At 39.6% G+C, this 14,736-nt stretch overlaps 1 protein-coding gene across 1 annotated transcript in view; it reads right to left on the reverse strand.

Annotated features, from left to right (window-relative positions):
• The window catches only part of LOC143724299 (NACHT, LRR and PYD domains-containing protein 12-like), a 575,203-nt gene that overhangs the window by 258,179 nt on the left and 302,288 nt on the right, over positions 1–14,736 (reverse strand). The window contains exons 17-19 of the mRNA XM_077217284.1: positions 12,231–12,407; positions 4,207–4,380; positions 3,632–3,805 (exon numbers count right to left, since the gene is read on the reverse strand). Of these exons, the coding sequence (XP_077073399.1) occupies positions 3,632–3,805; positions 4,207–4,380; positions 12,231–12,407 (525 nt within the window). The remainder of the gene's footprint in view (positions 1–3,631; positions 3,806–4,206; positions 4,381–12,230; positions 12,408–14,736) is intronic.

Raw genomic sequence — 14,736 nt, forward strand, 5'->3', positions numbered from 1 at the left:
TAAAGATCGCTCATTTGGTTTTATGTTTAACATCTACAACTGCACCTTTATTTAAGAAGAATCTCTGCATCTGCTCATGTAGCTTCAATAATACAACAGGCAAGTGAACTTTTCAGACAAAAACAATTGTTCTTAACTTTATTTCTGTCAGGTCCATTTAAGTTAAGAACACACAAGACAATAGAAATGATTAGGAAATTTGTATTGAATAAATTGCAATTCAGTTGATAATTGAAATTTGGCGGTATGGCTCTGTTCAGGGAGTTCATGAGCACCATGAAATAGCAGAGAGTCAGAGGACAGCAGCAGCATTAGGGGACCGATGAGTCTCCTGACCATTCATGAGCACCATGAATTTAGCGTAGTCAGGGGACAGCAGCAGCATTAGGGGACGGATGAGTCTCCTGACCATTCATGAGCACCATGTATTTAGCAGAGAGTCAGGGGATAGCAGCAGCATTAGGGGACGGATGAGTCTCCTGACCATTCATGAGCACCATGAATTTAGCGTAGTCAGGGGACAGCAGCAGCATCAGGGGACGCTCACATGAATTAGACTAGGAGAGCTGAACTATTTCCCCCAAACAGACCATAAGCAACCTCCTGTGATAAATATTAAGATGAATTAAGCAGCCAGTAAGCGCATCCAGGTTCAATGTAACTAGCAGAAGAAAGACAAGTTAGATTTAGCAGATGAGACTTCTTTTAATTGACTCACTGAATAGTGACTGTTACTTTACTTACTCCCAAGAATCGATTAGGCAATAGACATAGTTGATGAATGAATGGAACATTGTAGCGCGCATCCCATCAAATAAACGCAATAATCTTTGTGCTTTGTTACTATTGATATGAAACAAGTTTCAGATGTCAAATTACGTCCATTTCCTTACAAAATTCAAAAACAAACACGGCTTTGGCGCTGTGGCGTGAGATCGCTCTGGCGCAGCTCAAGGAAAGCAGCAGCGCGGGCGCGGGCACATCCTATCTTCCACCTTAATAATATGAACTACAGTGCGAAATAAACATTCATGAGCAACTGAAAGTGTTTTAAAAGATAAAATACAACTTTTCGAATTCGGTATCATGTTACATGGAATCGCTCAATTGCAGTGTTCCAACCGTGGAAAGACGTAAGTGAAAACAATAATGTAAACATCATAACGTTACATTTACCTCAGATAAATGTCCATATCCATGATAGCCAGTGACCATACACTCGTTAGTCAGCTAGAAAAATAACTCTGGAGAGGAGCAAATCGAATTGTGAAATTTGTATCAATACCCAGCCCTACTATCTATCACTGCAAGCTGCTTGATCTGTGCTGCATAGTGCTAAAAGCACAGCATGTGCAACGCGAGCAGTTGCCAATGACAACAGATAAGTAACGCACATTGCCAATATGATCGCATAAGCCTAGCAAGAGCATTTAAATGAAACCGACTAGATAAGCCCAAGCAAACGGATAGCATTAGCAAACAGCATGGTGCCCATATCCTAATAGCTTTTAACAATGAGCATTAAAAAGGAACTTAGCTTAGCTTTGTGAAGACTTTCAGAGATGAATGGAGAGTGAATACATCGAGTCATGTTTCAATATTGCAGAGAGCGAGCAGCAAGCAGTTAGGAGCGAACTCAATCTGCTTAAATAGGGCGCCCTGATTTGAGGGTAATCATTAGCAGCGAGGGGAGATGAACAGCTGATGCGCTGATGCAGCTCAGCTGAGCAGATCGCTGATGAGACCGTGTTGTTGGCCAATAGCGTTAGCAGCATCTTGACTACTTGGCCTGCCAGAACTGACGCTGACGCTCAATATGTATCATTTTATTTACATGTGAATGTATATGTGGTGAAAGAGAAGATTATAATTGCTGAACAAAATACATTAGACTATCTAGACCAGAGAGAGTGAAAGACATCTTTTGATACATGTATGTGCTATACTTGACAATCATGTTCATGATTAGAAATATTTTAATCATTATGGATGAGTTTAGTCTAAACATTATTATATTTACAGGCCTGATACTGAAAATTTCTGCTAACACTCATCTGAGCTTCTTCCTCTGTTCCACCTTTAATTACAACTAAACCATCATTTGACTGAATAATAAACCAACATTAATCATTCAATATCACATGTTTCTAATACGAAAGCTAACACACATGCTGCTTTATTTAATTGTGAAGTCTGAGTCACTTCCACCAGTATGAAACACATTTACACATTTATTTCTCCTTATAAACAGTAGTGAGAGTCTTCTGTGGATCAGCTGATGGTTTCTGCTCCTCTCATGATGATTTCTCACTCCGATATATCACATCTATCAGAGTTTGGTGATTGATCTTTATCAGAGATGTTCAGATTTAAACCATGATGTAAATCCACTGACATTTGCTGATTGATCTTCATCTACTCTATAAAGTGGAACATAAGAGAACACAATCAGTGTTCAGTGGAACAAAGTGCTAATTATTATATTTCAATTACTGTTTTTTTTTTTTTGGTACAAATTTTAAAAGTTAAACTGAATTCCTGTAATCAGATTAATTACTGACTTTGCATGATCCTGCATAGATATGTGTTTTTAAGAATAATAGATGTAAAACCCTAATCATGTTGATATGTTTGTGTGTGTGTGTCTGTGCGACTCCTATTGAGTCTCTGTAAAGGAGGAACTAATGAGTGTACGGCGTATGGAATAAACCACAGGGAAAAAATACAAATGTTATTTTGAGTTCAAACACAAAACTTTAGTTAAAGCCGTTTGTCCTCTAGTTTAAACATGTTTGTAGGCTCTTAGTAAATAACTGAGAATAAAGTAAGTGTAGAGTAGTGTGACGTGTTGCTTGGCACAGTAAAAACACACTAGAGACAGAGACATTTCGCATGTGAGCTGGACGCTGTGACCTGAAGCTGGAACTGCACTGATTTTAGCAGGAGTGCAGCGTTTTCCTACAATCTGACCAAGTCTGTTTTCACACTGAAATGATTCACTTCTACTGACACAGTTAATAAAGCAGGTGTTGATGTATAAAGCTGTGACAGTGTGCTTTTGTTCTCTTTCCTCCTTTGTGTTTAACATTTCAATAACTTCACATTTTGTTCTCACACAAACCCTTTGTTGCAATAAAGCTTAATGATCATTTATTTTCACAAATGTTTGAAAGGTTTGTTCACATATCAGAGGTAAATGATCTCTTTAATATCTCAAAGTGATGTTTCCTCACCTCAGGACACAGTTTGAGTCTCGTAGCATGTCTCTGAGCCGCTGCTTTGAGTCTTCTATCTTATTGTGTCTCAGATCAAGCTCTTTTAAAAACTGCAGTGCTTTTGAGTTAGTCAAAGTCTGAGTTAAAGAAGAAACATCTGTAATGTCACAGTTCTGTAAACTAGAAAGACACAAACAGAGGAAGAGAGATTATCTTACAAAAAAATCATGAATGTGAAGAATTTTACACAAATGTAATTTGAACTCAGATACACTGTGTGATATTGAGAATAAAGTGTTTTAGTTTAAAAAATCCAGAAAGTTTCCTGCTATAAACAATGAAACATAAGCCCATCTGTCTTCAAATAAATCAACTTCAGTCACACTGTAATTCCTTCACAGTATAATGATACTAACTGTAGTTTCTCCAGCTTGAATTGTGGGTTCATCAGTAGATCACTGAGGTTTTTCACTCCTGATTCCCCTAGTTTATTCCTGCTCAGGTTCAGCTCTCTCAGGTGTGACGGGTTTGATTTCAGAGCTGAAGTCAGGATGAGACTCTGTTTCTCTGTAATTCTGCATTCACTCAGACTGAAGACAGAGAAATAACAATAGTTCACATCTATGATGATCATCTTATTGAAGAGCTACAGCAGCATTTAGTTTCCAATAGTCTGTTTTAAAACCCAGTCACACTAGTTCTGCGTGCTGGAAGACACTGTTTCTTCTCTTTCATTTTCAGCTATTTATTTGACATCTCTCTTCTTTATTCTCTGTTAAAAAGTCAGATTTCTGCATGTATACAATCCGTACATTGTATCAAATGATGGAAATTAAACAATTACTAACTAGATAAAAAACACATAAAAATGTGACCAATAGGGAAAACCCAGAAAGTGCACTGCTATAAACAATGAAACATAAGCCCTGCTGTCTTCAAATAAATAAACTTCAGTCACACTGTAATTGCTGTACAGTATAATGATACTAACTGTAGTTTCTCCAGCTTGAATTGTGGGATCATCAGTAGATCACTGAGGTGCTTCACTCCTGAGTCTCCTAGTTTATTCCCGCTCAGGTCCAGCTCTCTCAGGTGTGACGGGTTTGATTTCAGAGCTGAAGTCACATCAGAACAACCTTCATCTGTCATATCACAGCATCTTAACCTACATTATCAGAGAGAGAGAGAGAGAGAGAGGGCAGACAATAAGAAAGAAGAAAAGAAAACTCTTTATTCTGTAAAGTCACATCATCTTCATCAGAAAATAAAACAGACAGAGGAAGAGAGATTAGGGATGCACTGATACTGAGCTCATGTACTCATACCCATAAAAATGCTCTGATACCAGCAACCGATACCAGGCAGCGTGTGTACAGTGTGTGTGTCCAGACAAAGAAACACTGACAACAGAGAGTATAATGGGATCAAAAAGAAGGCTGTCTGTGAAGTAAATGTATCTAATTAGTGGAATATTACAGGAAATATAGTAAGGCCTATATACTGTGGTGCACAAGCCTATCGAGCGCATCCCTTTTCGTTGTAGTTCAGTCGGATATCAATGGCAAAGAAAGTAAAACGAGGCATGTAGCTTATTATTCACGTTAACTGACAAGAGAGATAGAGAGACTAAATTGTTTATGTAATTAAAACATGAACTGTTCCTGGTTTATGTATAACGAGTGGTTCTCTACATTATTACAGAACGTTTGCGGATCAAGAGAGAGAATGAAAATGACTCAGATCTATGATGATCAACTAATGTGTTCAGCTTCATCCAGCAGACTTTTGCTGATAAATGAACAGGGATATCCAGGTGAAGAAACATGGACAAAGACTACACATTGTTCATTTAAATATACTACCAACATTGTAACAAAACAAAGGTTGAAATCGTAATGTATTTATGTGTACACATTCCTTTCATATCATTTTTAAAGGGTCATAAAACCCTAAAACACATTTTTTGAGATGTGAACAGATACAGGCTCCATATCACTGAAAACACTAAAATCACTCATAAATATAGTTAATAAATTACAGGTGGTGACACATCATTAGGTCAAATGGCCAAGAAGTTAAATAGATGAACGAATGTAAGACTTTAAAAAAATTTTTTTTATAAAACTAAGTTGTATTATATGCTGCATGTGTGTATAAATACATTGTAGGTCATTTGAGGTCTTTACATAAAACAACCACAAAGTTAAATAGATGTATTTCATTCAGGACAATTACATATGTATAACAAATATTTAAATCATATAAAAGTTACAAATGGGCTTAATCTATTTACTAACATCAACTACATATTTATAAGGATCACGTCTTTAGTGTTTTCGTGGAATAATGCACACACTTAACCAACTTTGTTGTTGATTTGGCACTTTTGAGACACTCCCTAACTTGATGTGTCCAAGTGGGGATCGTTGTGAGGACTTTTCACTTCCATCTCTTAAAACAATTACATCATCAAATAATATAAAATTCACTTTTGATATTATGCTTTAGAATGTGACCTAGACGAGATACAGCATCATCCACGACTATTAAGCCATTACATATCAATTAATGCTGAAGAAAAGATAGAAAGTCTATCAAATGTCCAACATAAAACCTACTTTACTGCACCGTCTCGTTCCTCCTTCTAATTGTCGCTAACGTAGACTCACTGTATTCTGGACATCAAGGTTATTCTGGACACTTGACCTTTTCCGCAAATTCTATAAATAAAAACTTTCAGGTCATGGCAACTATATATATCCGTGTCATCTTTGCATCCTCCACTATCGATTCCCACCAACCCTATGTTTCCAGAGCCAGTCGTTTCAAAGAAATCAACGTGAGTGTCTAACGTACACCAATGACTGTTCAGAAAAAGGCGGGGGGAGGGTTTTCTTGCTGGACAAAAAGGAAGAGGGGAGAAGCATACCTTCGCAGAAAACGGCTCTTAAAACATGATCACTCACCAGAAAATGACAAAAAAACATTATTATTGTCTTATAAAATATTTATGAGTTACAATTTGCAAATATTTGTACACGTTCAATAAGGCATTTTTTTCCGACATGAATTTGAACGGCAGCGGTGCATCACTGCACCCTCATCAAAACACCTCAAGTTAAATTAATGTTAATGTTAAATGCTGTTTTAAAGGTCATTTCAACATCTGTGTAATTTCACGTTATCTGGAACTGCAATATTACATGCAATTTAAAAACATTTCAAGCTATTAAGTTATATTTAAGTTACTTATAAGCCATAAGCAATCGTCGATTAAAAGAGTGTATAGACACTCAGGCTATAAATAATAAATATACAACATATAAAGAAAGATTAATATCATTATTTCACCAGCTTATAGTTGTTAAAATGTATGTTTTGTATTAGAAAGGACTCCTTCTTATACCTCTCCGAAACACAGTGAGTAGATATTTTCAGCCGTCCGGAACACCGTGACTCCTCACGGTAATCCGGACACTGCGTCTCCCGGCAGTTTTTTCAAGATTTCTCCTAAATGATTAGTTCAAAATGTGTCAATCAAACTTTGGAACATGTGGAAGGCATGTCCCCAGAGACAGACAAGCCAATCAGGTTTATCTTTCCGCGGATTGAAATCTTACGGGACTTTTACTGTGCAAAGTGTCCGGAATACAGTGAGTCTACGTTATCATAGGAGCGCGTGCACAGGCGATGCTGATCGCACATGGACATTCACCCATTCCTCCACTCTCCCTTCCATATCCATTTTCCGGTCATTTCATACACTTACACTGCACTGTCTTGTCGTGTCGTCCCTGTGTTGTGTGTCTGTGTGGAAGTAGTCAGTCTTCCAGCGGGAAAGACCAAACCAAACGATCGAGCGGCGGCCGCTGTTGACGTTACGGCCGAGTCGCGCCGGCGCATCGCAACCGGAAGCTGACGAAACCATTGTCTAGTGTGAATAGGTGTTCGTGTGTGTATTTAAATGCAAAGATAATGGGCCCTATCTTGCACCCGGCGCAAATGACTTTGTACACTGACGCATGTATCATTCCTATTTTGCACCAGCGCAAAGCGGACTTTTCCCTCCACAGACACACGTCGGTTAACTAAGAAATACACTTGCGCTCCCCGGGGCGGTTCAGCGCAAAGAGGAGGCGTGTTCCGGCGCAAACTTTCCCTCATGCTATTTTGCTGTTCTATAAAACAATTGCGCCACTGACCAGAAAAAATCTAGTCTAAAGTCAGTGGCGCGTTGCGCGTACATTCAGATGCTATTTTAAGCGCGCATGCTTGGCCATAATACAGAGTGTGAACAACGTGCACACACTGTAGATGATTCTCTCATCTACACAGATGCATTTAACTTTTTGCAAATGATACATTATTATAAGGAAAAATATTAAAACACGAGGGAAATCATTGTTGTGTCCATGACGATGGGGAAAATAGGCATAAAGCTTACACATTTACCCAAATTATTATATGCATGTTTAACCGAAGCTAATTTGGGTGGGTTTGTCCCATCCCCAATGTCACTTCTCTTTCTTTTACGGCCCTGACGAGAACATTGATCTCCTCGGCTGAGAACCGATTCTGAAGCGCGCCTGGTAAATGCACCGTTATAATAGTATTGCGCCATGGAACAAGCGCCCCTTCGTTCATCATGCTCTTAAAGGGAATGTGATATAAAGCTCTTGTTGTTTTGTTTCCCGTTACGCCCAAACCACACCTATAAATAATGAAGCTACTTCAGACCAACCCCTTTTAGATTTCCGCCAGGCGCAAGAGGCATTTATCCCGCCGGGAAAATAGCAACAGCACCGGGATCCGCCCACAAAGTTACTTGCGCTTTGCGCTTTGACACTTGTGTTTCAGATCGTTAAAATAGGGCCCTATGTGTTAAGTGTATTATGTGTGGATGGATTATGTGTTTATTATTATTATATATTTAGAAATGGATTATTATTGATTATCAAATAGATTAAGTATTAATGTATGTGTATTAAATGTAGGGCTGGGACGATACACCTATCTCCCGATGTGATGCTATCACGATACTTGAGTGCCGATACGATATGTATTGTGATTTTTTTTAAGAATTGCGATTCTACAAGTATTGCGATTCGATTTTGCAATATATTGTGATTTATTTTAACACTAGACCATGGGGAAAAGTTAAATCATACACATATACAGACTGTACATGATGTATAAGATGAGTCATATTTACAAAATCAGTTCATCACATCTTTCTGACTTATTTCAGAACCATTTTAGTACTGTATTTCATACAATACTACATTTTCTTTATTAAATGATTAAATAAGAGCGATGATAAAGCGATGATAAATGATAATCAGAGCTACAGAGCTACTTGTGGTCCCGGCCAACCCATCACTTCATCACAACTTCCTCATTCAGCTAGACTCGTCATCCGTAACTCCATCAAGTTCAGCCAGGAACCTTGGGGTTGTAATTGATGATCAACTGAACTTCACAGACCACATTGCTGTAACTGCCCGGTCGTGTAGACTTGCCTTGCACAACATTAGGAGGATCAGGCCCTTCCTATCAGAGCTACACAACTCCTTGTCCAAGTGCTTGTTCTATCCAGACTGGACTATTGTAATGCACTCCTGGCTGGTCTTCCAGCTTGCTCTGTCAAACCGCTGCAACTGATCCAGAATGCTGCACCCAGAGTAGTCATTTAATGAGCCGAAGGGACACACGTCACTCCTCTCTTCACAAAATTGGACTGGTTGCCAGTTGCCGCTCGCATTAAATTTAAGTCACTGACGTTTGCCTACAGAACAACCACTGGCACTTCTCCCTCTTACCTAAACTCATTACTTCAGACTTATGTGCCATCCAGAAACTTGCGCTCTGCAAGCGGACGTCGTCTTGTGGTGCATCATCTCAAAGAGGCACAAAATCTCTCACAGACTTTTACCATGACTGTTCCTGCTGGAGGAATGATCTGCTAACTCAACCAGAGCTAGAACTCATGGAACTAGAGTCCATAACCACTTTCAAGAAACTGCTGAAGACACATCTTTTCCGGCAGCACTTGATCCATTAATACTAACACTTTCTCTTCTATTCTATTTTTTTTTATTTACAAAAAAATTAATAAAAAAATTATGTTCTGCATTTAGATTAAACTGAGAGGGGTCATAGCACTTGCACATTGTTGTCCAACTGTTAGAGAGATGTCAGTCTTTTTCTTTCCAGCTCATTATACCTGATTACGCGTTAATGTGACACGCCCACGGAAAGCGCGCGGTATTCAAACGCAAATGATCTAAGGCAAGCCATTCAAACATGCCAACGCCCACCAGCTGGATTATAAAACACATCGTGTTTAGTAAGTATCTTACTACAGCTGTGTACACAGCGTATCCCTACGCTGTGAAGAATAATACTATCTAATAACCCTGGAAAATGTACCAGAAGTACTGGTAGTTTCATTTCGAGGAGCAACGGATCCAGCTGATGTAGTAAGTCATTTATTCTTAAGTGCTTTGTTCTAATCGCGCTATTGAATAGTGTCTGACTGTAAACTGCAAAAAGACTGTTTAAATATGAATTGCTTGTCTGTGTGTAGGCTAAATGATGAATGAACGGCACAGGCGCGCCCGCTTTGTTTACTAAAGTTATACAGCGCGTGTGTGTGAAGTTCATTCACTCTCGCACCTACATTAGTAAACGTTATGTTTACATGAACACATCCAAACTATATTGCTATAGCCTACTAAGATGAGTAAAAATAGACTGAAATATGTTGAAATAAAATATCTGTATAAACAACAAACTGCAAATTCACATGTATATGCTAATATATCATACACAATATGTTACAGACTAAATATGAATGTTAAGACAAGATTTTGTGATTAGTTTTGGATAGATTATAAAGTTTTGACTGTAAAAAAAGACTACTGTCACATTAAATAGGTACGCTTTTGTTCACCAATTTCTGCTCATAGTTAAATATACTATAACTATAGTATGATGTTTTGTCAAAAATAAAGTAGGTATATTGAATTATCAACTAAGATGTTATTATAGTGTTTGTTCTAATATTTAAACTAATGAATCCTTACCTTTTTTAATACGTATGATAAAATGTATACTTTTTACAAAGAAATACACTTGAAATATTGTTAAAATTGTAATTGTTGTTGTAATTGTAACCTATTTGTAATTGGTTACAATTTCTAATGGTAAAATATGTATACTGTATATAGATAATTTCTTTTGTCCTTGCATTCTTTGGGATCCTGTGACACAGCTGTGTGAAAGGATAATTAATATGCAGCTCATTATGTATGTGGCACATTATCCGGCCTTTGTCTTCTCAGGTGTGAACACGCCTCCACACATATTGCCTTTTAAAACAAAAGGTGTCTTATAAAATTTAAATCAACGTATTGTTTTGTGTAAATGATTAGGCAGGATCATTTTCAGATCATTTTGAAGCAAAAATTCTAGGCAACAACACCCATTAGTCAAAAGTCTTGTGGACACATATTTAGTATGTGTTTTGTGGCCTTATTTCAGGCACTTGAAGTTTTAATTTTTTCAATAATCACGCATAAACATTAGTCTCTAAAAAATACAAACATGTACATACATGTTGCTCACATATTACGGTAGCCCCGTTTGTGCTGTATAGAGTGAATTTACACCTTTGCCATTAACATGTTTATAAATAACTGAAAAAAGCACAAATGTCAGAGCATGTCAGAACACCTCAAGGACCCCAAAAACCCCTTAGACCTCAGAGGGTTAAGTCTGTTCCCTGTTCACAAAACGTTCCCCATTCAAAGCAATCGGGACTTCACATATGAAACAGCCAGCCACCACTGTCAGCGAGTCGCCGTATTCAAGCACCGAAGGCGTAGTAGTAAAAGCCGGCTTATCCAGTATGGAAATACACACAGACAATGACACGCCACGCCCCTACTGCATGCTAGAATCTCCGAAAACAAGCCGATTTCAACCTCAAAATGTAAGCTTTTAAATATACCAATACTGCTATCTCAAACATGGAGAGGCTTCTTCGTGATTTCAACTAACAAATTCTGCAAAAATTGAAATTCACCAATTTTGAAAAAAAAAAACGCTTCTTTCTCATTTTGCTCGAAAATTGTGCTGCCGACTTGTGTCTCTAGTTTCCGTGATCAGTCACATTTCAGTACAATCAACTTGTAAAAGTGCATGTACTATTATATGACCCCTTTAATAGACAGACGAAATGGAAGCAGATCGCGTGGGTGTTTGAATGGAGATCACAGTCTTTTAAAGATGAATCGTGCAGCTCTACTGTCCTCTCTCTCTCTCAGCATATGAGTAGCGCGAGGGTTTTTGAATGCATTCAGTCTCACGTCGCTTTCACGCGTTCACTTGAAAGAGATATTACGTCACTCAAACTCAAAGATAACGACACATTTCATCCTCTGTTGGAACGAAAGTGACCAAATTCTGTCAACCTCATCTACAAGCAAGGACAAAAATAAAGCAATTTAATTGGAATTAATATTGATTCTGTTATAAAAAAAATATAATTTTAAATGTTTTTTTAAAAAAAAATTGAATTGATTTTTTTCTCCCAGCCCTAATTAAATGTTATATGTACCTGAATAGTGTGGCCCAAAAAGGGGGCGGAGTTTGGCCTATATAAGCCTGCATATCGACGGCTCGAGAATCAATTGTCCACTGGTGCAAGGGCTGCTTCACTGCGTTATGTGAGAAAGTGCTGTTCTTTATAAAAGAAGCACTTCAGAAATAGTGAAAATTGCATTTATTTATTATTATCAAAATTAGACATTTTACATTTTGTGACATACAAAGATTAAATTGAAAGCAGTTATGAATGTTTCTGATTCTGTCACAAAAAAAACTTTGTTCTGCCTCTACAGTATCTGAAATAATTATTGAACTATGATCAAACTGTCTGTCTGGAAATATTATCATCAGCTAATATTACAACTAAAAGTAAAGTAATATTATAAATAAATGAGCAATACTCACGTCAGTGTGTTGAGTTGACAGTGTTTATCCTGCAGTAGAGCAGCGATCTGATTCACTCGTGTGTCTCCTAGTTTATGTCCACTCAGATTCAGCTTTCTCTGTAGTAACAGGTTTTTATTTATTTTAGATACTCTATTCACATACTGACAGGCTTTCTCTGCAGCAGGACTCAAAAACCTGCGGAAGAGTCAATTCAGCTCTTAACTAAATGTCCATTGCATAAAAAAATATTGATATGATAAAAAAAACTTAATTATTGTTCTAAAGACAAACTCTAGTTATCTAGATGTAACACTTTTCTTTGAACATTTAAATACACAAATAAATATATATTTAAAAGAAACAAGAGCAACATTCAGTCCTAAAGCAAACTTATAAGAACAGAAGCGTCTCACAGATCAGAAGGGCAAAAGCTCACTAAATCATGACTTTCAGTGTTAATACAGAGTGTGAAATTAAGATATTTCTGGATTTTAAGAAGGAGGAGTGAGAAACGTCAGCACAGAGAAAACTGGCTTGTGAAACTGCATGTTTATGAGCATCTGGAGACTCATAGACCTGCTGTAGAGAGATGCAGTGAATCTGGGTTTGATGGAAAACGTCCTTGTTCCTGAAGGAGGGAACGGAGGACGTAATCGACGTGTAATGAATGGGGTTCACACCTGGGTCCCTATCATCTTCGAGTACTATTGAACGAGTCAATGGAATTGGCGCGCGTGATTCGCATCACACACTCCGCCCCTGCGGCGCGGGTATAAATACGTAAGTGGATGCACGCACTATTTGCTTTTCGCTGAGGAGCCGAGTGTAACCCGGAGTCAGCGGTGGTCCAGCGGTAGTGGCAAGGGGACTACGTCCTCATTTCCTCCTTCAGGGAACGGTTGGTTGCATAGGCAACCAGGACGTTCCCTTTCAGTCGATAACGTCAGACGTAGTCGACGTCGACTGAATGAGGATAACCTTTGAAAACGCCACTAAAGCTGCCACCTTCCAGTGCCTAGACAAAAGCCTCCTGATGCCCCCACAATTTGAAGGCGGGGAAGGACAGGGCTTAGGCCAGGGAGAATAAAATATGGAATGTTTCTGGGGTGGCTCCAGCCTAAGACGGGGGGAGACTCACCGGAGAGTGACGGCAGAGAGACTCAACAGGGTTCGGCTTAAGGGAACTCAACTGGAGTAGAAAGCGCACGTATCCAGTCCAGAATGGCGCAGCAAGCCGACACTTGTTCCGGGCTCACGGTGAAACTGGCTTCATGAGAAGGGAGCCCACGGGAAGCAGTGGTTCAAAAAGGTATCGCCCAGCCCCCAACTCTAAATCTGTCAGCAAAGCACCCTGTCAACGCCCAGGCGGAACACAACACTCATTATAGAGGAGCTCGACACGACTGGACATGAGCGTCTCGGAATCTTTCACCGAAAAAAAGGCAACCACATCAGTGGGCCACTTTGCTTGGAAACAGCCTTCCCTCTCTGCTGATTCCTAACAGATAAGTAGCTGGTCTGAGGTCTAAGGCTGCATTCTGTACACGTCTAACCGCTATGAAGCGGACGGACAGAGCAGCCAGGGCTGGGTCTGCCTCCTCCAGGCAGCGCTTGCAGGCTCACCACCTGATCCTATCACGGGAGAGGTAGGAACCTTGGGCACAATCCAGGCTGGGGTCTCAGTTTGTGAGTTAGCCGGCCCAAACTCCAGGCACAATACGTTGACCAAAAGCGATCAAGTCCCTACCCTGTAGTAGAAACCATGCAAGCAGGAGAACTGATTTAACAACATTTTTAACTCACTGCCTGCAGTGGCTCAGGGGCGGTCTCTGCAGTGCAGTTGCACCAGAGATAAGGCCCAAGAGGATAAAGAGGGGTGCAAGGGTTTATATTACCTTGCTCCCTCGGGAACCTGACAATCAGGACGTGCTTCCCATGCTTCTGCATCATGACGTGCATCAAGAACACAGAGGCAACATCACTTAGAGGGTGGAGGAAAACAGCCTACTCCAAACCATCTTGCAGGAAAGAGAGCACTGAAATGATCCAAAAGCTTTCAGGGTCTCCTCCGGAGAGAAGACTACTCAACGACTAGGTTCAACTTCTAATGCGTAAGCACACTCCTCTTCTTAGGGGGTGCTCGCAGAAGTAATGGTAACTACCACATGTTCCTGTGATAGCCACCTGAACCTCCGCATTCAGTGTAAGACTGCCCGGAATCTCCAGGGGTAGAACGCGGTTGCCATCGTGCCCCGTCCCTGAAAAAGTGTTCAGGGGAAGTCAGGAAGGCTGTTCGATGGGAACCAGGTCTGGTTGGCCCAATAAGGGGCAACTATGAAGACCTGTTCCCTCCTGACTTGGCACCGTAGTTGCAAGCGAAGGGCGCAAAAGACAGGAGCAATGCTCAACACAACATGTGAAGATCACTGCGCTTGAGGAGCATTTCTGCTCAGCACTTGAGTGTGATAAGTTCACTGAGCTTCAGGAGCATTTCTGCTCAACACCTGAGTGTGATAAACTCACC

Source organism: Siphateles boraxobius, unplaced genomic scaffold, assembly GCF_051911475.1.
Source record: "Siphateles boraxobius isolate OS27281-9 unplaced genomic scaffold, OSU_SipBor_1 72, whole genome shotgun sequence".
NCBI classification, from domain to species: Eukaryota; Metazoa; Chordata; class Actinopteri; order Cypriniformes; family Leuciscidae; genus Siphateles; species Siphateles boraxobius.